Genomic DNA, 23,015 nt, shown 5'->3' on the forward strand with positions numbered 1-23,015 from the left:
ATATTTCAAATACGATATTTCATAGATGTAACAAATATACGCAATTTCATGTTGTAGAATCTACAATGTTTTTTGTAGACTTGAAACGAGTTTCATTCCAATTTTATGTAGATATTAAAAAGATACGATTTCTAATCCAGATAGTTTCGCTTCCGTAAGAATAATTTGCGGAAAGCTATACAAGGATGTTAAAGTTATCCAATCTTTTGGTACACGAATGTCAAAGATTTAAATTGCCAAAAGTTTCACCACTGACATGTTCCGTGTTGTTAGCACGAGATGGCACACTGGTTTCCGGCCAAACTGTTGCAGCGAGTCGAACAATTGTGTCCATGTTACGGCCATTTCCGCGTCTCTATCCACCGTGACCGTGATGTCCATTCTATCGGTGCGAGGGAAAATTCTATAGGGAAGAAAGCTAGGAACACAGGGTCGTGTGATGTTGGCTAGGCTACAGATTGTTTCGTTGGTTTCGAAGTTTCGACACAGCTCGCACGGCTACGGGACGGCCAAGAATAGCAAAGAGCACGCGAATCTAGCCGCCTTGTAACCGAGTCTGGTGAAGGCGACCGACCGCTCCCTCCGTGGTCCGTCAGAACGAGCGATTATTTAACGTAAAATAATTTTCATCGCGCGACACACGCGATCCGTGTTCGTAGTCGTATATGGAGGTAAGAAGCGGAAAACGGCGGTTTCAGCGTGTCGAATCACGCAAAGTGAACTGAATAGTGTAGTGGCCTCGGTGAAGTAAGATCCAAAAAACGCGGAGAAGAAGAAAAGAACGAGATAGAGAGAGCGAAAGAGAGAGCGAGCGAGCGAGAGAGAAAGAGAGCACGTAGAAGGATAGGGGAAAGAGAAGAAGAGACCGTGCGAAGTGGTTAGAAGGTTCTACGAGTGCAATCGTGCGTGTTTTCTCGGGCAATGTCTGCCGAGAGTCGTTCGAGCTCGGCCCTGTTTAAGAGGGCTGAACAGCTCAAACGTTGGGAACAGTCCGAAACGAATCGTGAACCGGCCCTACCACGTCAGGTTGCCAGGAAGATTAAGTTCTCCGCGGATTGCGTGTTCCTTGCAGCGTGTGCGGCAGGCGACAAGGAGGAGGTCGTACGATTACTCCAAAAGGGGGCGGATATCAACACCGGAAACGTAGATGGTCTCACGGCGTTACACCAGGTACGATCATCCTCCTTCTCATTCCCCCCTTTCTTCCGCGCTTCTGTTTATACACCACGATTCCTTCCGATATACATCTCTGTCTGTACAACACGCAACTACTTCCGACCGAGTTTTCCCAGTCTTCGCTTTCTCCCTCTATGTTTTTCTTCCCCCTCAATCGTAAATTCTTATCGCAAGATGGCTACTACATAACATACTCCAGCTGTCTAATTTAAGTGCGATCGCTAGCAAAACTTTTCCTCCTGTACTATCGATGTCACGCATTTAACCCACGAACGGATGGACCGGCGCGGCACACCGCGGTTCCGAGATCCACTGACCCATGCTGATCTTCATGTACCAGCGGCAAAATTTCAATCAATCATTAACACCCAGAACTACCGTGCAACCAAAATTGTTCCGGTTTGCGATTTCCTGAGAAAACGCTAAGGATTTGTATCTCGGCTTGACTTCCACTGTCATGCTTGCACGGAATCGATTAATATACTTAATCGTTCGCGACAAAACGAACATCGTAATTTCAATAGAAAATTATAATTAATAACGCCGCTTGTTCAGCTGTTCGATATTCAATATTAATGTTTGATGATCATGATTGTTTTATTTCATATAGTATGAAAAAATGACTATTTACACGCGATGTTGTCTTTTTACTAACTTATATTTGCTTGAGGATGTTATGCATGTAGTGAAGAAATGGTCAGGCTAGAGAGTAATTAACAGAATTTACTCCGTGTTGCCCTGGCTATTGTAATTGTAGTTTCACAATTATTTACACTGATAACGTCTCTGATGCTGCCACATCTTTAGAGTAATACTAAATAAAAAGAATTTGTATTAAATGTTAATTTATTTGAAGTGCATGCGTCTTTGAAATTGCAAATGTTTACAATGATTGAATACTCTACAGATCTTTGTTTATTTAGATGTTTACATTATATATCTATTTTTTCTTTCCTTGCAGATAATTTTTTTACTAATGATGTATATATTTTGTTATTTTATGTCACGATGATCAGCAATATGAATGTGATGATGTTGATATATTACATATACAACAGCGGACATATCGTTAATAATACAATTGTTTGCATGAAATTTTTTAATATCAGGTTTTTTAGTATTATATGAATAAACATACAAATGCTACATGTTTTGGCACAATGCTTAAATTATTGACACTGCTAAAATAGGTTGAAGTTAGGATAGGGCTTAAAATAGCCCTGTAAAAGACGTTCATTTTGGTAGTGGCTCAAAATATAAAAACATCTGCTATTTCACAAAGATTAATGTTAATTTAAATCTTAAGATTTTTTTTTAATTTTAGTTATAAGTATGTAATACCATAATAATAATTAAAAGGCACATATTAATACAAATTTGTGTTTATATTTTAAGAAAAACGATTGTACTTACTAACATTACATAAAGTTACATAGAACCACTAAAATATTAATATGATATTATCAACAAAATGCATTTTCACAATAATTTTCATTTAATATTTACATTAAATACAAATTAAAATTTATGTAACATTTATGAATGAATTCCACTGTAGTTATGTAATTACTGAATTCAATCCAAATCATTCACAAAATTCTTCGAATTATTGTATGACAGATAAATTATTTATTTAAAACATTTTTAGACACTGCAACATTTTATGTAGATTATGTTCTATTTGTTACTGTTATTTAAGCATAGAGGAAGTTTAGGCATTTCATGGATTTGCGAAAATAGAATGTGAAAATACATCAGGCATCAAATGCTATTTATAGTTCTCTGTTAGAAGTCAGAGGCTGCAGTATCTGTATTCTATGTGTCCTCTGTCTTAAAATGTTATTATATATAACATCCTTTTTCGTTTAATTAGAAAACCCATTTCCAAATATTCTTAGCATAAATTTTCTAATTTATATATTAAAACTAATAGAAGTAGTAAATGTTCTAGCATTTCTAATACTGCTATTGTTGAAGAAATTAAATATTCAAATAGTATATATTTTACGAGCAATATATACAAGCAGATTTTCTTTAAATTGTATCAATCTTGCATCATGTAGTTTGTTAGAATTTTGATGTTGCACAGCTACATAACATAAGCATGAATAAGACTTTATCTTTTATCAGCACTTGAACATATCCTCCATGACTGTCCTTTTCTCAGAAAACTAAACTGTATCTTTTAATTAATACAATACTATTTTATATTTTATGTCATTTGTTCAAATGATTATGCCTCATCGTTAAAAATAATTATATTTTAATTATAGGCCTGTATCAATGATGATTTGGACATGGTCGAGTTTTTAGTAGAAAAGGGAGCTGATATCAACCGTGGTGATAATGAAGGATGGACACCACTGCATGCAACTGCGTCTTGTGGTCTTATATCTATTGCTAAGTTAGTATTTATTTTTAATTAGAATTGCAACAGAACTTTAAACTTTAGTGATGCTTTTAAACAAGTAAATACATTTTTTTAGATATTTAATAGAAAAAGGATGTGATTTGGCTGCAGTTAACAATGATGGAGAACTAGCTCTTGACATTGCACAAAGCAATGAGATGGAGGAAATGTTACAGCAACATATAAATGAATCTGGTCTGTCTTTTGTATAAGAAGTATGCGACAATTAGTTTCTTTTTTAATGAAAACTATTATTCTATAGGCATAGACTGTGATCATGCTAGAAGTGAAGAAGAAAGATCAATGTTAAATGACGCTAAAGCATGGAGGTCAGGAGCAACGGGTAAAGACTCAGTACACCCCAAAACAGGAGCTACCGCATTACATGTTGCAGCTGCTAAAGGCTATACTAAAGTTATGAAGTATGATTATTTAATAGTTTTACCATATTAAATTGTAATGATATTTAAATGATTGCAATCAGCAAAATTTATACTCGTTATTTATTACATTCGAGATTCACATCTTTCAGCATTTTACTGCAGGCTAAATGCGATGTTAATGCTCAGGATTTTGATGGTTGGACACCCTTGCATGCTGCAGCACATTGGGGACAATTTGAAGCCTGCAAGCTTTTAGTGGAAAATTTCTGTAATATGGATATTAAGAACTATGCTGTAAGATTAACTTTCACTTATTCTTACAATTATACCATGTATACTGTAACAGTTTCATTCATGGTTTTATATTGACAGGATCAAACTGCATTTGATATCGCAGATACAGATATATTATCAGCCTTAAGTTTTCTAAGAGACAAACAGAAACTTATGATGAAATGGTTTGTGAAAATAAATAATTGTAGTTTATGAAAAAGAAAATACAATTCACTGATTGTATTTACTATTATAGTGTAACAACGACCAATGAAAATACGTTAACAACAGAAGAATCTGTGGAAACCTTTGAAGAAGAAATGCCAAATGAAGTTAAAAATGTCGAATTAGAAATTCAATCTGATAAAGAAAACTCTAGTACTGGAACAAATAGTGATGTTGGTATGTTCATCATTCATACTAGTTATTACAGTGTTTGGCAGTTTGCATGTTCACATTTCAACATTTTAATGAATTATTTAATTACAATACTAAATGGTAATGAATTTCTGAGCTTACATGTGTGTACAGAATGTTCCAAAAGTATTACCAGACAGCAGGAACATACTATAAGAAGTTTGTAGTATTAACAATTTTATTTTTGGTGCAGCAATCTTGCGATTAATATTAAAGTAATACTGCTAGAACACTCTGTGTCAAAAACGAGCAAAAATATGTGCTATGATTTCTCAATCATTTGTTTGTATTATTACAAATGTATTAGAACATTAATCTTCTGTACTAAATAGTTGGCAAAGATTTAGGTTCTAAGATTAATAGTATTCTGTGTTCAAATTTATAAATGATTGGGAAATATTGAATTAGATGGGAACTTTCGTTCCTCATAAAGAATGTATTACACACGATTCAGTTTCGCAAGTCTATTTTACTTACCTTAACAGCAATTTGTATTTCTTGTAACAATGCTGCATGGACAGAAGCGACACGTGAAACATATATGGAGGAGAGTGATGGTGAAGGTGAATCTGAGACTAGCTCAGAATCACATTCTTCCACTTACTCCAATCAATCTGATAAGTCTAACGAATCAAACCACTCTTCATGTCTTACAGATGACGGTGAGTTTTGTCTGTAAGGCTGTTCTTATATTATTAAAGTTAAACTTCAGTTGCATGTATTATACGATACATATAACTTCTCTCTGCTATATTCTTTCTCGCTATAAGAGTGTTTTTTCTTGACACTGAAACAAGTTTCTTTACTACATAAATGGATAATCAATTATAGTTTCCTTTTTTTCCTAGAGAGTTCTACATTAAAACTAATGCTAAATTCATTATGTCCATTTTACGTTTACAGAAAAGAAAAATAGAGCGAACCGGGAAGAAACAACCCAGAATAATTCATCTATTACTGACTCGAATAAAGTTCCTAATCAGGTAATGTAACCTCTGTTGATACATATTTTAGCTATATTTAGGTTAGTCTGTCACAGACTCATATGCATACAAAAGTATGTTAAATATGTAAAAAATAATGTTATTATTTTTAGGCTCCAATAATGCCTCCAAAACAACAGACTGATAGCAATGAAGAAGGAGTGATACCATCGTGGCGGCGTTCACGCCCGATAAGATACATACAACCAGATGCAACAAATTCTTTATCCACAAGTAAGTTCTTTCCCAAAGATTTGATTGTGTTCCTACGATCATTTAGTAACATTTGAATTATTTTCTTGTCTGTGAATAGGACTCGAAGAGAAGGACAAAAACATCAAATCGCCGACTTTGTCAAACAAACTGAACACTGAACCTGACGTGGTATTAACTAGAACGCATAGTTTTGAATCAGACGAAAAGTAAGTTGAAATCGAACATCTGATCGTGTACATCGTTTTCGTAGTATTTCAAATTTTGCCGTTTTATTTAATACGACTTGCGGATTTCTTTAAATTTCTCGACAGTATTTTTTATCTTTGTTCATATATTACAGTCAATATATTAGTTTTACATCAAAAATAACTTCCGCATTGAAATAAGTTTAATATTCAAAGATTTTGCGTAGTACGTATATTGTCGAGCTTTTATACGTCTAGAAAAAAATTAGTGTAGTCGTATGCATGGCATGATGCATGTTATGCAGGTTCTATGAGCAGTACTTGGCATTACAAGCTCGCATCAAGGCGCTTTCCTGCCCTACTCTCCATTGCTGCAACGCAGCTACTCCTACTCACACCAATACTACGACTCGCTCTGCATCTCTACGCGAAACCCACAGGTGCGCACGTTTCATACGTGGTATATGTTAATGCTTTTATGTAGGTATCATTTTAATAGTAACTATACATAAGTGCTACAAGCGAATATATGATCACTCGAAATTTACCAAAGTGTTGTATCAAAGGTTCGCACATTCCACAAATAATTTCTCGATAATTTGTGGTCCAAATGATAGATGTAGATTGTACAGTCCATAATCTTTTAGAAAGCTTCTGAAATATTGAACGGGTGGCCCCAGAAGTTTAAAAAGAATACCATTAGACTCTCAAGTTTGGACCACAAATTTTCTGAATCTTATACACTTATTTTTTTAACGTGTGCGTGTGAATCGTTCATTTATACTTGTGATCATTAATTTACCAAGCCCCCTTCATTCCTTGCTTTTGCTTGGCTTAAATGAAACCAACAATTTTTGTATGTACATTGAAACATCAAATATTAATCTGACACAATTGATTTGTTTCCGTAAGATCAAAATAAGTGGGATTAATTGATTGATTGATATAATAAGACTCGAGTTACTGAACTAAAGATCGTTTTTCTATTATTCACGTGATGTAACGCTCGTACTGTTTTAACTTTAGAAGAAAAGAAGCAAAATTAAACTTGGAACTATCAAGACTGCCACAGGGAAGCAATACACTTTCACCAACATCCACATCCAAAACAATAGTGTCGAGCACACTGCCAACTACTACAGCTACAGCTACTACAACTGCCACAACAACAACTACAACAACAAGTCCTATTCCAGCCAATCAAATGCGCAGGTAAATATTCGATAAAATGAAAAGGGAGCAAAGTAATATTTGTTCTTGACGAATTTAAATTTAAAAGAATAACGAAACGGGGCGTCATTTTATCTTTCATTGAAAACAGTGTAGATAATCTGAGTAACCAATTGACACGATTAGAAACAACATTAGTATTCTAAAAGTCTGATGTCTCCGAGAAATCGTAATTTAGCGTATGTTAGAGTGCCTTTAAAATTGAAGTTCATGCATTCATATTTGCATCGTGCGATGTTGTTAATGTGGCTGGGTAGCGTTCAACCAGTGGAAGCTACAACCACAGTTCTATCGAGTGCAAACAATTCAGTAGCAGTTCCGGGAACTCCTACTACACCAGGAGGAAGCAAGCTAAGTCCTGGAAATATCTTCAAGAATTTCTTCAAGTGGGTACCCTATGTTTGACCTGGGAAGATTCTCTTGAGACGTGTGACTGCATATTCTACAATATTTCTACACACAATATTAAGTTATTGGCAGTGGCATGGAACAGTTGCTTTGTAGTGTGATTATTTCTTTAAGTTGCATACATTATATACAATCCTCCGAGTACTACTTGTCCCAATAACCACTGCCTTATCTTCACTAGTACAAAATCATGTTTCTAATTTGGAAACTTTGCCACTGAAATGTAATATGTCGAGTTCAGTTGATAGTACAGCTTCAGGTTTGATACTGAAAGACTGTTCGAAAATTTATCCCAGCAAACAGGTCACGTTTATAATTCCAAATGGACGGAATCGTGAATAACAGAAATAGACAAACATTAACGAATTGCTCTTCAATGTTGCAAAAACATGAAACGTCAGCATGTTTGAAACATCTTAAAATTATACCTCTATCCACACATGTATGTACCATTACTTATTAGTTTGATCGCCTTTGTTGTTTTTAAATGTCACACTATAGTAATGCAGCATTAATATACGATTACAAGCGACAGCAACACAGCAGAATCATTTCTATTGTCGTACATAAAAGGCATCATTGTTTTATGTGATATCTGTAAACACTGCTTATGGATTTTGTTTATAATAATGTTTAATGCTTTTTGGAATTTTATTATATTTTATAAGAGACTGTTGTATACGTTCTACAAATGTTATTGTACTTCACTGTTTCTAACGATACGTGCATATAATGTCTGTTCAGGTCGTTTGTCCCTCCTGTTCGTGATGAAGAAAGCGAAACGCAAAGAAAAGCGCACGCGAAGAGAGTAAGAGAAACTCGACGCTCGACTCAAGGTGTAACTTTAGACGAAATCAAAAGTGCAGAGCAGTTAGTGAAGAAAAAGCAACAAAATAACGAAATTCCTTCGACGATAACTTCAACGCAGGTAAAACATCACTACACGCTATAATAAAAGTTGCTTAAAAGCGTCTTAAGCATTTATTTTAATTTAGAACGTAACTCAGGCACACACAAGCGATGTTTACTTTCATTTATTGTGACAGCAACAATCATAAAATACTAAATTTCCCATTAACAGTAACAAACGCTTAAAAAATATTTATTCATTTTTTTTTTAACTGACCCAGCCTACAACCACTACCAGCAATACAGCCTCAATTACAGCTACAATAACAACTGCAACCCCAACTACGGTGACTGCAAATAAACCTTCTGAAGAAGTTAACTTGCCTGAGAGGAGGCCTTCTTGGAGGTTGAAGGTAGATAATGGAAGCAAGGTTTGTGATTCTTAATATATTTAGATAAATAAGTCAAGATTTTGTTCAAGAATAAATTCTAGCTGATTTCCAATTTTTTTCTTATTTAACTTCTTTCCCCTAAAGAGAAATTCTTTCTATGATTACATTGAAGTTTTGTGCATTTGAAACTTTAGTGCAAAGTAAAATGTGATATGTGTCAAATCTAAGAGAAAATCTGATTGTTCAGTTTCAGTTAGAAGATGCTACTAACAGGACTTCCACGCTACCTAATGCAGATACTACAACGGCGTATATGAGAAGACCTTCAGCAGGCTCGAGTGTACCCAGACCGTCATCAGCTCCGATCGAAACTATTGCAACAAGCAGCGCAGAGACGACTGTAACATTACCACTTAGACGATCGTTAAAACAGCCTGAAGATAAGGGTATACATACGAATAATATTAAGGTCATTTCACTGGCTGAAATTCATAAATCAAATTTATTCGTTTGTCCCTGCCGATTTGTTTCAGACCAAGATAAAGAGAACGATAGCAGAAATGCGCAAGCTACACAAGCTGTTATACAAAGGAGACGAAGACCTAAAAGACGGTCTACGGGTGTTGTTCATGTTGATATGGACGTTAGTAGCATTCATTACTTAAATCGAATAAAATAATTATATTCGTTTTAACCAGCGACGAATATCTCATTTCGTTATTTTCATCTCTTCTTCAATCACACGTTTTCGTTTCTGTTTAACATTTGAATGTTTAAAGTAGCGCTATAACTCATTTGAAACTACTAATTTATAATAAGTGTGAATTATCAATTTATAGGAAATTGATCCTGAAAAACAAGACTTAACCGCTGGTGGCGATTGTGATGAATCCAAAGTCAATCATAATGAGGTAAGTTATCTAATTTTATTCATTATTTTTGCTGGCTATGCATAATATCTGAAATGTCTATTTTACTCAATTTGCATAAAACAAGAAAATGAAGCATGCAAAGTAAGTAATTATAAATTGAAAGTTAGTTTTCGAAATGCAATTTAAAATTTTTTAATAACGACCTGTTATATGTTAAATGTTTCCAATTACTTTTATTAAAGTCATTTTTATTCCAAATAATTCTAGTACGTATTTGTAATAACATATAACTATTATAATATGAACGCAATTTAGTGAACCGCAGAAGCTTTGTGTTATTTTTGGGATAGTCTCTGGGAAGATTAACCTCTATTCGTGCATGCTTTGTTAAAAATAGTATTCCATTTCTTATCCTCCTATATACCATTGGATCATGTATTAAAATCAAATGTATAGATGAACATTTTGTGTCTCATGCCATAATATTTAAATTCTTTATATTTTTACATTATACTTGAATTGAACACTTTATGATTTCATTATTATTTTTATTCTATTGCAACATATTTCATGTATGTAATTTATGTAATATAAATATTATGATCTTCAAAAATAATTGAAAATTTATTGAATTATTATACTAAGAAAAACATCGTTATTCAAGAGTTACAGATATTATAATTAAATAATATAATAATTGTAGATAATAAATAAATAATGTAGATAATATCGATATTGAATTTTAAGTTAAATAGGTATTTAAAGAACAGTTTAAAGAAATGAAACAAGAGTCAGAAACGAAAAAAAAATTGATCATGAACGTGGCCTGGCAGTGGCTAAAAATATTCCATCGACATTTGGAACGATGTGACTCTTTGACATTTAAAGTAGCTCGAAATTTATTTATTGTTTGCATTATAGCGTTCAGGTCGGTTAAATATAAGCCGAAAAAACAACAAATGTGAATAAATAATTAAAGTATCTGTTATATAATATAGAAGCTTGAATAGATTTCATAAATTTAGTAATACGAAATAATTGCGATTAAGTTGATAAATAAATTTTACGATCTTTTTCTATTAACAAACACGAATATGTGTTTCATTTAAAAATATCTAAATTACATTGTTTAGATAACAAATACATTTTTGGCGTAATTTGATATATTAATTATAATTACACAGTAAATTGACACATTTCATAATATTAAGTAAACACATAATATCTCTTAAAAGTGAAACATCACATATATTTATTTTAAACCACACAACTTTGATATTAGTGCAAGTTTGTGTATGTGACCTATAAATAGCATACCAAACCAATGCTTTGGAGTAAACTGGCTGATGTCTTAAGTTCCTCCACCCAATGTACGTCAGTCAAGTACTGACTGTCATTAGAACTAGATCGTTTAAATCCGTGTATATCGCGACGAAGTGAGCCAATTGTAAAATTACAACGTTGTTGTGGTTTTCTGTTCTCATTTTATAAATGATATGTAATGATACAGCAGCAACTTCAAGAAAACGTGTGTTCAAGCCAATAAAAACTCGTGACGTAATTTTATCCAGTAAATAATGTCATCCTATAGAAAGAGATCTCAAGGAAAGCCAACAACAGCTGCAGGATTAAGAGCTCAAGCATCAGCAAATGGAAGTTCAATTTTTGGGAATAGGTCGCGAAGTATAAGTGGGTTGTTTCCTTTGAATCAAAATAGCTATTCAGGCCTGCTTGGCATTAATGGCACAAGCCCTGTTGGCCTACCAAATTTTTTAAACAAAACAACAAAATCCAGTGATTCGTTCAGAAAGTCTCCTTATTCGAATTCTACTAGTAATTTAAATTATCAGAATCCATATACAACGTATGGCGGAACTACATCAGGATATGGAAGCATAACTTTGCCCACAAATATTGCATCTTTACGATTAGCACCTTCCACAAGTTACAGTTATTTAAATCTAAATCCAAATAATCACGCACACGTACAAAGAACCGAAAGCTTTAACAAAACAAAAGCAAAACCAAATATTCAGATTGGATCTAGAAGCTCTAGTCTGCAGAGTTTAGCCAGTTCTGAGGGATACATTGTAAGATTTATGTTACTTTTAGTCGAACACAAAATGATCAGTCTTTTAATTGATGTAACATTGTGAAAAAAATCGTACAACAGTCTATTTCTTTACATTAACAAATGGGGTGCAAAATTAAAAATTGTTATACGATTTTTTGCAACAGACTTGTATCTCGTGTACGGCGTATACTTAGTGTATAGTATCTATCTACAAGTGTATGATTTATTTACATACATTTTTATTTTGTAGAGTGGAAATGATCGTTCTGGAAGATCTAACAGACTGGGATCTATTTCATCATTATCATCGGAAACACCTTCCATATCAGCTAGAATAAAATCTACAACATCTGAGAACGGTGAATTGGATTATAAGAAGCTGTATGAAGAATCTCAAGTGGAAAATGAAAGGCTGAAAGAAAAACTGAGGCGATCAGACGAACAATTAAAAGAAGCCAGAAATTTGTTGGACAAAGCACAGAATGTTCAAAACAAAACGGTTTTGTCCGAGGCAGAGAAACGAGAAAGGAGAGCAATGGAAAGGAAATTGTCGGAAATGGAAGAGGAGTTAAAGGTAAGGATCAAAATATTTTCCATTTTTATATTTTCATTGTAACTTTTATTCATTACACTGAACGTGAAGTTTGGAAATATATTTTAAAAAAGAAAACCAAGTAATTCATGAAACCGTAGTGTAACAAGACATTTTTAAAATATCGTGATATGTAATATTTATGTATGTTATCATACTTAATGAGACTTTGTTTTAATTCTATACTCCTTAGTTAGAATGCACGTCACAGTTTTTCTTTTCTCTTATATTACGTTTTGATTGTTGCGGCTAAATACAGAGGGAAGGTCAACATTTCTGGAGTGGTTAATTCGAAAGAAAAGGAAATAAAAGAAGAAAAAATGAGAAAATACGCAGCTTTGATGCATTGCTTTCTTCTTTATTTGCCATTTCTTTGGTGCTTTTATTTTTTAGTATCTTTATTAAATAATCACGCTTATTGTTTATGCAGTATAATGGTTTTTAATTGGCACTTTTGTACTTCCTTTTGATTACTACTTTCGTGTGGTTTTCGTTATCTATATTTTGGTTGGGTCGGTATCAAAGACAATACTACATATATTACAGTCACCATTCGATAAATAAGCTGCGCCAGGAGCTGCTCTAGAAGCGGGCTTATCGAGAAGGCGGTTACTTATCGAGCATCTGCTGTATATCATTTAGCATAACAAGTGTTTCATAGGCATTTCTTCGATGTCTGGTGGGGGCTTTTTATGGGACAATGGATATGGGCTAATCGTTTCACTGTTTACAGCAATTACAAAAGCTCAAAGCTGAAAATGAGAGATTGAAAGCCGAAAATCGGGCACTTACCCGCGTCGTATCCAAACTCACCAATACTACTAAATAGGTAAAGGACATAATGACAGCATCTGCGTTAACAGTGTACATCGTACTCTACGTACAATATTAATTCATTAATTAATTGATTACTTACGACTTTTTTACGTTCTGATCACGCAATATTAAAACTTTGAAACGATGTCGCTCACTGACTTAATCTTACAAATACAGCTTCGCAAACTGTACGCGAATCTAATTACGAACATCATAAAAAAATAATAAAAGAAGAAGCGAATAGTTTCGTCTCGAAGAACTTGTAACAGCTTATCGTGCAACGATTTGAGAGCTTGCACAAATTACTGTCTCCTAATAGAAACTGTGCTATGATTCGTTACAATTACACTTATCTAGCATTACTAATTATACTTACAATGGTTATTGTACATTTCATGTGTTCTAATTTTTTAGAGAGAATACTTTCTAATGAAATTTATTAAAAAAAAAAACAGTTTGCTTTTAGGAATAAAAGTTACGACCTGGTCAAGAACTTTTTCAGTGAAATTGCGTTTAATTTGTGTAAATTTCTTTTGTAAGCTACCCATAATAGTAACTTGAATATCTTTTCCCCATTCTGATACAAAAAAATGCAGTCTGTCCTATACTAATACAATTTATTTGTGAACATATTTCTCAACATGAATTGAATTTAATATTGAACTTTATTAAAAACACTGTTTTTATTACACTACGGAAACATAGTTTGTTCCAGAAATAATTTCAATTTTGAAAAATAATTTATAATTATGTGTTGAACATTTACCTAAACAGTTTAGATATAATGATTAGAAGAATGAGCTTTATTGTGACAGAAGAAATATTCATATTAGCATAGATTTTTCAGTCTCCTAAGAAAGCATGTTTAATGTAAAATTACTTTGTTACCGCACTATGCATTCTTTAACAATCGTTTCTTACTGCTCATATTATGCAATTCACACATTATGTCTCATTTAACCAGCGACACGATTTGCGAACAATTATAATGTTTGATAACGATATATTTCTGTATGTTACAATTTATACAGTTATACATTCTTTGTATTTTGAACAAATTTATTAAATAACTATTGCACAAAACTATAACTTGAAGTTATCTAAGGCAGTAAAATGAAAACATATAAAACAGTTGGATTTCAAGTACTGAGGTGGTATAGTACATTAGAAATAATTGAAACATTTCAATAATATGTTCATAATAATATTCGAACATTTTATTTACTTTTTTCTATGCTATGAAATTGTATTTTCGGATATGATAGAAAATACACACTGTTGGATATGTAAGTGGATTTATAGTTCTAAATAAGCTATTAAAAAGTTAGAAAGACAAGCTTATGTTTTAAATTGAGCTATATTTCTATTTTTGCGTAGTATTAAAATTACACCTGCCTGTTACACTTAACAACATACGTTGCTCCTTTGGTTTTAATGCACCCGATTGTTACATTGCTAATCTAATTTTTTACAGCTCTAGTTGCAACAATACTCGCTTATTTTCCTTTTCCATGTTTAATTTCTTTTTATGTTGTTTTTTCATTCTTTTATTTTTGTGAGTATCCACTTGACTCGTTCTATGACGGCATTGTCCTTGTAAACCTTTTTTATAAAATATATCTTTAAAGGATAACATAAATAAAATAGTTTCTACATTTTTTTCTAGGTAATGGACCAATTAAAATGCGAAAACCAGAGGCTAAAAGATGAAAACGGTGCCTTGATCAGAGTAATCAGCAAGTTATCCAAATAACTCCGGTGGTCTTAAAATTTAAAAAAAAGAGAAAAGGCTGCATAGCGTTTCTTCTATTGCATTACAATTGCATTGAATGAATTGTTTTAGACAATAAATTATCACGATCACAATTGCTAGTATTCTTGCAATGTATATTTACGTCATCACATTATTGATGAATTTATTCTTAATGCTAGTAATTTAATTTATTATCAAGCAAATTATCTCGCATGGCTGTGCCAAGTGCGAAAAGAGACATTGCTCCTATTCTTAGGATTGTGAATAGCTGACCGTGAAGGATCTAGAGTTTTTACTTTTTCTCATACATTTTAAATCTTCCTCTCGAAGATAAATATGGTTCATTTTAGAGCCGACGCTTTATAAAGCAAAATGTACTTCATTTGAATCAATGAAAGGCAAATATGTTCATGACTATTATTTTTTTTTTTAAGAAATCACGTTATCAATGTTAACTCTTTATAAGGACATTTTGTAAATATGTAATAGATAAAATGATAATGTGGCATTTTAGAGATTAATAAGAAAAAATTTTTTACTTAATGAAAAAACACATCAGAAGTATATATACATATATATATTTATGTATATATACATACATATATATATATGTATATATATGTATGAACATATATATATATATATATATGTATATATATGTATGAACATATATATATGTATATATATATGTGTGTATATTAAATTTATTGTATAAACTTGTTTCCATAATTGTAATGCAAAACGAAAGCATTCGTAACATGTTGCGAAGTTACAGTAGAACAATAAAAAGGAGTGAATATTAAGAGGATGACTTTGATGCTATTCAAGTGGCCTTTTCCAGGAAGACTGCAACTTATAATCCTTCCATCATCGCCAATTTTACAATGAACTGAAAATTCTTGTATTAAACGATCTATGTATGTTTTAACGTATTCTTTTGCAAATTGTCAATCAAAATCTTTTAATAGAAAATGCGATATAAAGATAATAATGGTTTTTGACTGGTATCAACAACGAAAACTGTGTTATTACTTTTAATAACTGATTTAATGTTTCTCACTTTTTAGGTAACGATAATTGTAATGCAGTTTTAGTTTTGATAATGAAAAAGAAAATTAAAATGTTTATATATAACAAAAGAAAGGAACAAATGACAATGCGTAGGCGACATGTTTTTTAATGATGTTATATTGTAAGGAATTGTAAAAAGGATAAGTTGAAATAGTGATTTCATAATGACGTTTGTTACAGAATAACAATTTTTGTGTAACTGTTTACTATATAGATACCTTCATTGCATTGTATAATAGCAATATCTATGTGCTTATTGTATTTGAAAAAAGTGTTTAGATGAGAGCTAGCATCACAATATACAATACTCGTTATTGTATGAATATTGGAGAAACGATTACGTACAACTTGTGATAAATAGTTCAATCTTTGTCAAATATTTTTTATTCTTAATGACTATTTTTAGTGTCATTTCTTCACTGTAAATATAATTTTAAAGATATCTATAAATGTAATGCTTAAGGAAAGTACGTTGTTCATAGTATAATAATGAAACTTTGAATAATCGTAGTTGACGATTATTAAAAACTTTTGCCAAATGTACATTATCATGTTGTCTTGTTCGGACAACACAGACGAAATTAACCTATAATAATAGTTTATTAATTTGATAAAGATTGTTCCTATTATCATACTTTGTACCGCTTTAACGAACATGTCCCACCCTCAGGTATTATGTAGATGAGCAAGTCATTGAATATGGTCTGACGTTTTTTTTTTGCGAAATATTTTATGATATAATGAAAACTGTTAAAAAATGAAAACTTGTGCTGATTTAGACTAAATTTTGACGTTACAGAGGAGACTGACCTCGCACTAGTCTCCAATTTGTTAGACCACAAATATTTATTTCTCATTTGATTTTGTATTTGTGATTACGATTTATAAAAGTAAATGCTAGAAGAAAATTGATTACATGTTTTATATGATATTTTAAATGTGAAGATGTGTAAATATGCTAAAAACAAAAATAGACGTATTCAATTATTTATAGAGTTATTATTTGAAACACCATATTTTACAAAACTGTACAACCTATTCTATTAACCCAACAATCTGGAAAATATTTTTATAATTTTAGGTGTGTCTGCGCATTCATTGGTAGCCTTAAGTGCTTCATGTATAAATTTTGAAAATGCTTTCGTTTTCCCGCGCTTAAATTTTGCAACGAGTTTTGGATTTTTGTTCATTATATCCAAACACAATTTCTCCAATTCTTTTTCATCCGTGATCATGAACCAATTATTCTCCTCTACGATCTGTTGATAACAAATTTTAATAAATACTCATTTTTTTACAGAATGTAACATAACTTTGATATTTTCAAAAATTTTGTTTACCTGTTTCGGTTCTTTTTCTTGCTTCTCGAAGAATATTTTTAATACTTTATGCAATATGTTGTGATTTATCTGTTTATTTTGCAATAAGTCCACCATCTGTCCAAAATGATCTATATTGTCCATGCTAAAATTTAATATAATAATATTTAATTAATAAATTGCGTATAACAATAATTTTTTATTTTTATTTTACTGTAGCGCACTTACACAAATTTGATATCCAATTTATTGTGTTGTATAAAACCTATGAAGTGAGTTAACATAACTTGTGCTGTTAATTGTGGGATACGATTTTTATCTTTTTTTATTAAAGTACGAAATAATTCTAATATTTCTAGATCACTCTAAAATATAAAAAATAAAAATAGTTATTATTTAAGTTTACTAAAGTTATTATTTAAACTTATTAAAGAATGAAGATTTTGTTAAAATATATTTGAAATGCATCACCACTTCGTGCATGTGAATTACCATTACTGCTAAGATCATATGAGGTGTGAGACAAGAATCCATCAATTTTTTCCTTATTTCTCCTGGCAATTCAGGCACTTGCTTTTTCATTGCCGGCCCATCAACAAAATTATACTTGTTTTCTGTATTTTCATCAACGTGTATGCGTAAAAGAGGTAAATTTGGTTCAGGCATAAAACGGTAGTCCTAAAATTATTTTTCATTCCTTTTATAAAGAATGTTCTGAATAATAGTAAACATAATTATTGATAAATAAATGCGTTACATGATTATCTTCTTTTTCACGCATGATGATTGTCTTTTTTTTTAATACATCCCATGCTCGAGTCTCGTTAATAACTCGACCTCCATCTTGTAGAAGCAATATTTGTCTTTTTATTTCATATTCAACAGCATTACAAATGGCGCGCACGCTACCAATATTTTTTATCTCTGTACGAGTGCCTAGAGGTTCATTTTCTTTGCTTACAGAGACATTTGCATCCACTCTCAAAGCCCCCTCTGTATTTACAAACATATAATTAAAAATTTTAAAGTATCCATTAATAGCAAATGATTACTTTAAATAGAATAATTGTTTATATATATATATATATATATAACCTTCCATTTTACATGAACATACGCCTATTAATTGTAAAATCATTGACAGCTCCTTTACAAGTGCTGCTGCCTCCTCCCCATTTGTTAAATCTGGTTCAAAGACTAATTCCATCAAAGGCACCCCAGAACGATTAAGATCAATTAAACTCCTATTACAAATTAAACAAAAGAAAGTTTCACTCATAATCCCATTAGAATTATTATCTTGCTATACTGTTATCTTACAAAATAGAATTCGATATAATCAGTACTTTCCAAGTTCTTCATGGTGGTAACTTCTTCCACTGTCTTGCTCTAATTGTATTTGCTTGATCATGGATGATTTCATATATGGTTCTTTATGTATCGATGGATTAAATACCATAAAATTGATTTCCCCATTCATGGCTAAGGGTTTTCTGTGTTGTGTAATTTGGAATCCTGCCTATATAGAATATTGATCACCTTAATAGCTATAACTTTAAATGGATTCGATTAACTTGTCTATTTTACTGTATTCTATGAATAACGCTACAACTTTTGCATTTCTTTTTATAATATTAAATACTTACAGGTAAATCAGAATAAAAATAATGTTTTCTTTCGAACATTGAAACATTCTGTAATTCGCAGGACAATGCTAAAGCAGTTAATACTCCAGTTTCTACACACTTCTTATTTAATACCTATAACGAGGGTACAATGGAAAAATATGGACAAAATTAAATTTGTTTAAAAATGTTTATTATACTTTACCGGCATTGTTCCTGGTATTGCACAATCAAATAGTGATACACAAGAATTAATTGGACTATTAAAATCTGTTGAAGCTCCAGAAAATAATTTTGAAGTTGTCGCAATTTGTGCATGAATTTCTAAACCTATCGTAGGTTTCCATTCTGACCTGTATGAACATATTATTTCTATATACACATGCTTTTCAACGTATAATACATACATATGAAACAACATATTTTATATACTCACGTGTTCATTGACTTAAACCTTTTGCATATCTTTTTGTGGTACTTCTTCACAAAAACACAACTCTTTCTAGACAGCAACATTTCTTCGACTTTCAATTTAAGCGAAACAACGAAACACTTGTTTACATGCTCAAAAACTCAACACCTGCTAACAAGTCATCAATCACTTAAAATGTAAAACATTGTTATTAAAATAAAAGTGAGCAATGATACAATTTACATTACAATATGTATATCTGGTCTTATTTCAAACAGCAAAACGAATTTAGTTTCAAAAACCTTACAGATGCTAATACATGCCAGTTTTATTACATACATACACATACGTATGTGTGATGTTCGATGTTACGGAATCTGCTTGGAATGTGCTCCGAGTAGTGGAGGGGGTTCGGAGTCCAGAGTGTCTTACAGATTCAGAAGATCGGTATCTGCTGTACAGATTTCGTTACGTAAATGGTATTATCTAGAGTTGTGTAACTACTTGATGAATACGAGATGGAGCCATAGACATTTTCTATTAGGGATGAAAAAGAAACTCGATTCAAGTACAATATTCTCTGGATCGAGAAATGCAGTGACATTTGGGCAATCGGTATCATCCTTAGTTCAGAGAATATTACGAATTGCAATGTGTTTTGCAATGTCGAGGACGATATCGAGCTAATAACTGCAAATTGATATTGATATTTTAAAATCACAGTTGATGTTATTATGCTATGTGTTGCTTCTACTTCTACATTATCTCACCTTATAAGCACCAGTGTAAATAAACTTGTTAAATTTTTTATTCTATATTATCAATATCATGAATTTTGATATCAAAACGAGGTGACACTTAACTACATTAAATCAGTATCTTTTTCGACATTTATTGAAATCATTCGAAAGAGGAAGGTTCAATATAGGCGAAGGTGTCAGACTTTCATCGTCAAAAATCATCCAATGGCATAAAACTGCTTGGATTCCATGGTTTCAACACCATCAATTTTTACCTTACTTTCTAAGACTTATATTACCAAATATCTGCATTCGAATGTTACCATTAAACCCATGTTTTCGACCCATTTTGTTCGTAACCGTCTCCTTTATCTTTATCTCCCCGCTAAGGAATCTAATCCGTTAATCTGTTAAACAAAAGCGACTGTAGGTAATTTGGCTAACAATTTGAGCGTTTTGCCACTACCCCAAAGTGGCGCTGTCGGACCTCGAACTAAGCTTCGCTCGCTCACCACAAGAGGTGCCACAATCGCCCACATAAACATACATACACATACATAGTCTACTTCTTTGACATTCACATACGCTACCGACATTAGCGCCATTCGCCGCCAACCGTTACAACTTGCCTTGAATTGTTGTACATTGTGCATTGTATATTATATTGGATAAAGCCGGTCAAGCACGTGGTCGTTTTTGAATTGTTAGCAAAGTGACGTGATTGAAATAAATACGACTTAGAAAGCATCATGAATTCCGTGATACATCCTAATTTAAACGCAGATGTTTATAGGAATATGACTGCGGCGGACAGGCCAATCGTTCATGACAAGAATTTACAGTTTATTTTGATTCATAATGGTAACATTGATATAGATTAAATGTTTCAGACATTTTGTATTAAAACGTATACAATGTTTCACTTTAAATAATGAAGAGATTACTCTTCGTTTATTCGCTTTGTGGAAAAGTAATGTAGATTTTCTGAATGCATAAATAAATGAATCCACTGTAGTCAGTACTATATTTAAAATAATATATGCTGCAACAGAATCATATGGATTAGTGATTTAAAAAACAATGGACATTAAATTCATGTATTTATGTGTCTACGAAATTATTATACAATCCCACTGACAGAATAATATTCGTTTAAATATGATAATGTTACTGTATCATTTTATTTACAGAAAAGAATGCTGTTCTTGGAGGTAGTAATATGTCAGATCGCTATTGGACTGGTAGTTTGTGGTATTACAATGATATTTCAGACTTTGATAGAACGAAAGCTTTCTTAGCCAGCAAAACAGAAAGTGGCGTGTGCGACGGTGCTTATTTAGAACAGGACAAATTTGTAGTTAGCGAAGATAGTGGAGTCTTGCAGGTGTTAGGTTTAGTTGAAACAACTGATATACATTCACATGAATTACAGTCTTTAGGATATGCTTGTCTACACGACAATAGCCTTTTAACTCTTTCTGTATTCCAAGACAATACACATTTAGTTACCGGTGGCATGGATTATTGGTAATATACTTAAAATCTTTCATTTCAAGCATATGTAATGGGCTTAATGCAGAAGTATAATCATGTTTTAGCATAAAAGTGTGGGACACAGCAGAATTATTGGCAACACATTCATTTAGTTTTGCACATACGGATATAGTTACTTCTGTAGATGTTCAACCAAAGAGCAGTTCAACATTTGTGTCAACATCATTGGATTGCGAAGCACTAATATGGGATATAAGACAATCAGAGCCAGCTCAAAGTAAATAGTATTTACATCAGTATAGAATAACTATTTTTATGTAAATAAAATATGTTATTTATTTTCAAGGTATTTTGAAAAAGGACTTCAGCTTAACAGCTGCAAGTTGGAATTATAGTCTAGATCATCTTATAGCAATAGGTACTGATAATGGAGATGTTATATTAGTTGATATCAGAAAAACAAGTGATTCAGTATTACAAGAGTCAAAAATATTTTCTAAATCAGTTCATAAAGTCTTATTTAATCCAAATCCTGAGAGGTAATATAGACATTCAAATTATAGTGTTATATGGAAACAAATTTAATTAAGTATTTGAAAATTTATTCATTTATTTATATATTGTATTTCTAGATCGGAAGAATTAGCATGCTGCTGTGATGACATTTTAGTGCAAGTACTTGATATAAATAGAAATTTGTCATCGATATACGAAAATGAAAGACATATTGATTTTGTACGTGGGCTAGCTTGGTATAAAGATGAATTATTTTCTTGCTCTTGGGATAATACTGTGAATAAACATACAATACATTCTTGTAACGACCAGTGATTGATATTAGAACATTTTAATTGTACACTATCATTACTTTCTGTGTTCTCTCTCTCTCTCTCTCTCTCTCTCACATGTAAGAAAATAGATTTTTATATATTATTATGTGAGACCAGCTAGGATACGTGCATGGTGGAATTCTACTTCACGTGAAATAAAAAACTTTTCTACAAATATAAGTGTCTCACCTCATAAAGAAAAAGTAGGAAATAATAATTGAGTTAGTTAAAAACAAATTTTTGTTTACTAAAATTAATTTTTCTTCACATGTTTCTTTGATGTCATTGACTGTTTCTTTACGTCTTTATATTAGTCATATTAATAGCATTCCAATGGCTTTTGCTGCAGTTAAATGATAAAATATTTAAGAACAATATATCATAGACAAAAAATGCAGAAAAAGCTTTACCACATTTATTTGCATATTCTTGCGCGATGGTTAAATTATATCAAGTTAGTAGAAATAAATAACTATGTTTTCCATTACAAAGTCA

General features: G+C 31.9%; 3 protein-coding genes across 17 annotated transcripts; 2 read left to right on the plus strand and 1 right to left on the minus strand.

Annotated features, from left to right (window-relative positions):
* Positions 1-387: 387 nt before the first annotated feature.
* On the plus strand, positions 388-17,089 carry Mbs (Myosin binding subunit). Of its 10 annotated transcripts, none has more exons than XM_033484559.2 (22): positions 391-1,170; positions 3,450-3,580; positions 3,663-3,781; positions 3,849-4,008; positions 4,119-4,263; positions 4,342-4,427; positions 4,499-4,644; positions 5,145-5,321; positions 5,563-5,642; positions 5,756-5,876; positions 5,956-6,064; positions 6,349-6,483; positions 7,070-7,255; positions 7,531-7,659; positions 8,426-8,609; positions 8,812-8,943; positions 9,170-9,368; positions 9,456-9,565; positions 9,762-9,833; positions 12,119-12,442; positions 13,194-13,289; positions 14,943-17,089. In XM_033484559.2, exons 1-21 carry the CDS (start codon positions 922-924, stop codon positions 13,287-13,289), a joined length of 3,090 nt encoding a protein of 1,029 aa, XP_033340450.2. In that variant the 5' UTR covers positions 391-921; the 3' UTR covers positions 14,943-17,089. The 10 variants fall into 10 exon arrangements, with proteins under 10 accessions (XP_033340454.2, XP_033340450.2, XP_076375496.1 ...); XM_033484557.2 differs by having other exon boundaries at positions 394-1,170; positions 8,812-8,961; XM_033484560.2 differs by having other exon boundaries at positions 396-1,170; positions 5,181-5,321; positions 8,812-8,961.
* Positions 17,080-19,934, minus strand: GatB (glutamyl-tRNA(Gln) amidotransferase subunit B, mitochondrial). Of its 6 annotated transcripts, none has more exons than XM_076519448.1 (11): positions 19,806-19,934; positions 19,481-19,624; positions 19,250-19,397; positions 19,066-19,179; positions 18,766-18,938; positions 18,515-18,663; positions 18,177-18,412; positions 17,912-18,097; positions 17,648-17,784; positions 17,441-17,564; positions 17,080-17,359 (listed from the first exon to the last, which is right to left on the minus strand). In XM_076519448.1, exons 2-11 carry the CDS (start codon positions 19,558-19,560, stop codon positions 17,144-17,146), a joined length of 1,563 nt encoding a protein of 520 aa, XP_076375563.1. In that variant the 5' UTR covers positions 19,561-19,624; positions 19,806-19,934; the 3' UTR covers positions 17,080-17,143. The 6 variants fall into 6 exon arrangements, with proteins under 6 accessions (XP_076375563.1, XP_076375549.1, XP_076375554.1 ...); XM_076519434.1 differs by having other exon boundaries at positions 19,705-19,859; XM_076519439.1 differs by having other exon boundaries at positions 19,700-19,853.
* An 849-nt stretch (positions 19,935-20,783) lies between these two features.
* On the plus strand, positions 20,784-22,557 carry LOC117228618 (methylosome protein WDR77). Its single transcript, XM_033484459.2, has 5 exons — positions 20,784-21,057; positions 21,387-21,723; positions 21,795-21,967; positions 22,037-22,229; positions 22,323-22,557. The coding sequence occupies exons 1-5, from the start codon at positions 20,946-20,948 to the stop codon at positions 22,519-22,521; spliced, it is 1,014 nt and encodes a 337-aa protein (XP_033340350.2). The 5' UTR covers positions 20,784-20,945; the 3' UTR covers positions 22,522-22,557.
* Positions 22,558-23,015: the final 458 nt, after the last annotated feature.

The sequence above is a fragment of the Megalopta genalis genome, chromosome 1, assembly GCF_051020955.1.
Source record: "Megalopta genalis isolate 19385.01 chromosome 1, iyMegGena1_principal, whole genome shotgun sequence".
NCBI classification, from domain to species: Eukaryota; Metazoa; Arthropoda; class Insecta; order Hymenoptera; family Halictidae; genus Megalopta; species Megalopta genalis.

What these genes read in the sequence shown, in the direction of transcription:
- Mbs (XM_033484557.2), top strand. Translation starts at nt 922, where the DNA reads ATGTCTGCCGAGAGTCGTTCGAGCTCGGCCCTGTTTAAGAGGGCTGAA. An exon ending in TTGTTCATGTTGATATGGAC is followed by an intron (nt 9,566 to 9,761) that starts GTTAGTAGCATT and finishes ATCAATTTATAG; the next exon opens with GAAATTGATCCTGAAAAACA. An exon ending in AAATGGAAGAGGAGTTAAAG is followed by an intron (nt 12,443 to 13,193) that starts GTAAGGATCAAA and finishes CACTGTTTACAG; the next exon opens with CAATTACAAAAGCTCAAAGC.
- GatB (XM_076519448.1), bottom strand. Translation starts at nt 19,560, where the DNA reads ATGTTGCTGTCTAGAAAGAGTTGTGTTTTTGTGAAGAAGTACCACAAA. An exon ending in ATGTTCATGTAAAATGGAAG is followed by an intron (nt 18,413 to 18,514) that starts GTTATATATATA and finishes TTGTAAATACAG; the next exon opens with AGGGGGCTTTGAGAGTGGAT. An exon ending in AAGAAAAAGAACCGAAACAG is followed by an intron (nt 17,360 to 17,440) that starts GTAAACAAAATT and finishes TGTTATCAACAG; the next exon opens with ATCGTAGAGGAGAATAATTG.
- LOC117228618 (XM_033484459.2), top strand. Translation starts at nt 20,946, where the DNA reads ATGAATTCCGTGATACATCCTAATTTAAACGCAGATGTTTATAGGAAT. An exon ending in GTTTATTTTGATTCATAATG is followed by an intron (nt 21,058 to 21,386) that starts GTAACATTGATA and finishes TTTTATTTACAG; the next exon opens with AAAAGAATGCTGTTCTTGGA. An exon ending in ACAATCAGAGCCAGCTCAAA is followed by an intron (nt 21,968 to 22,036) that starts GTAAATAGTATT and finishes TTTATTTTCAAG; the next exon opens with GTATTTTGAAAAAGGACTTC.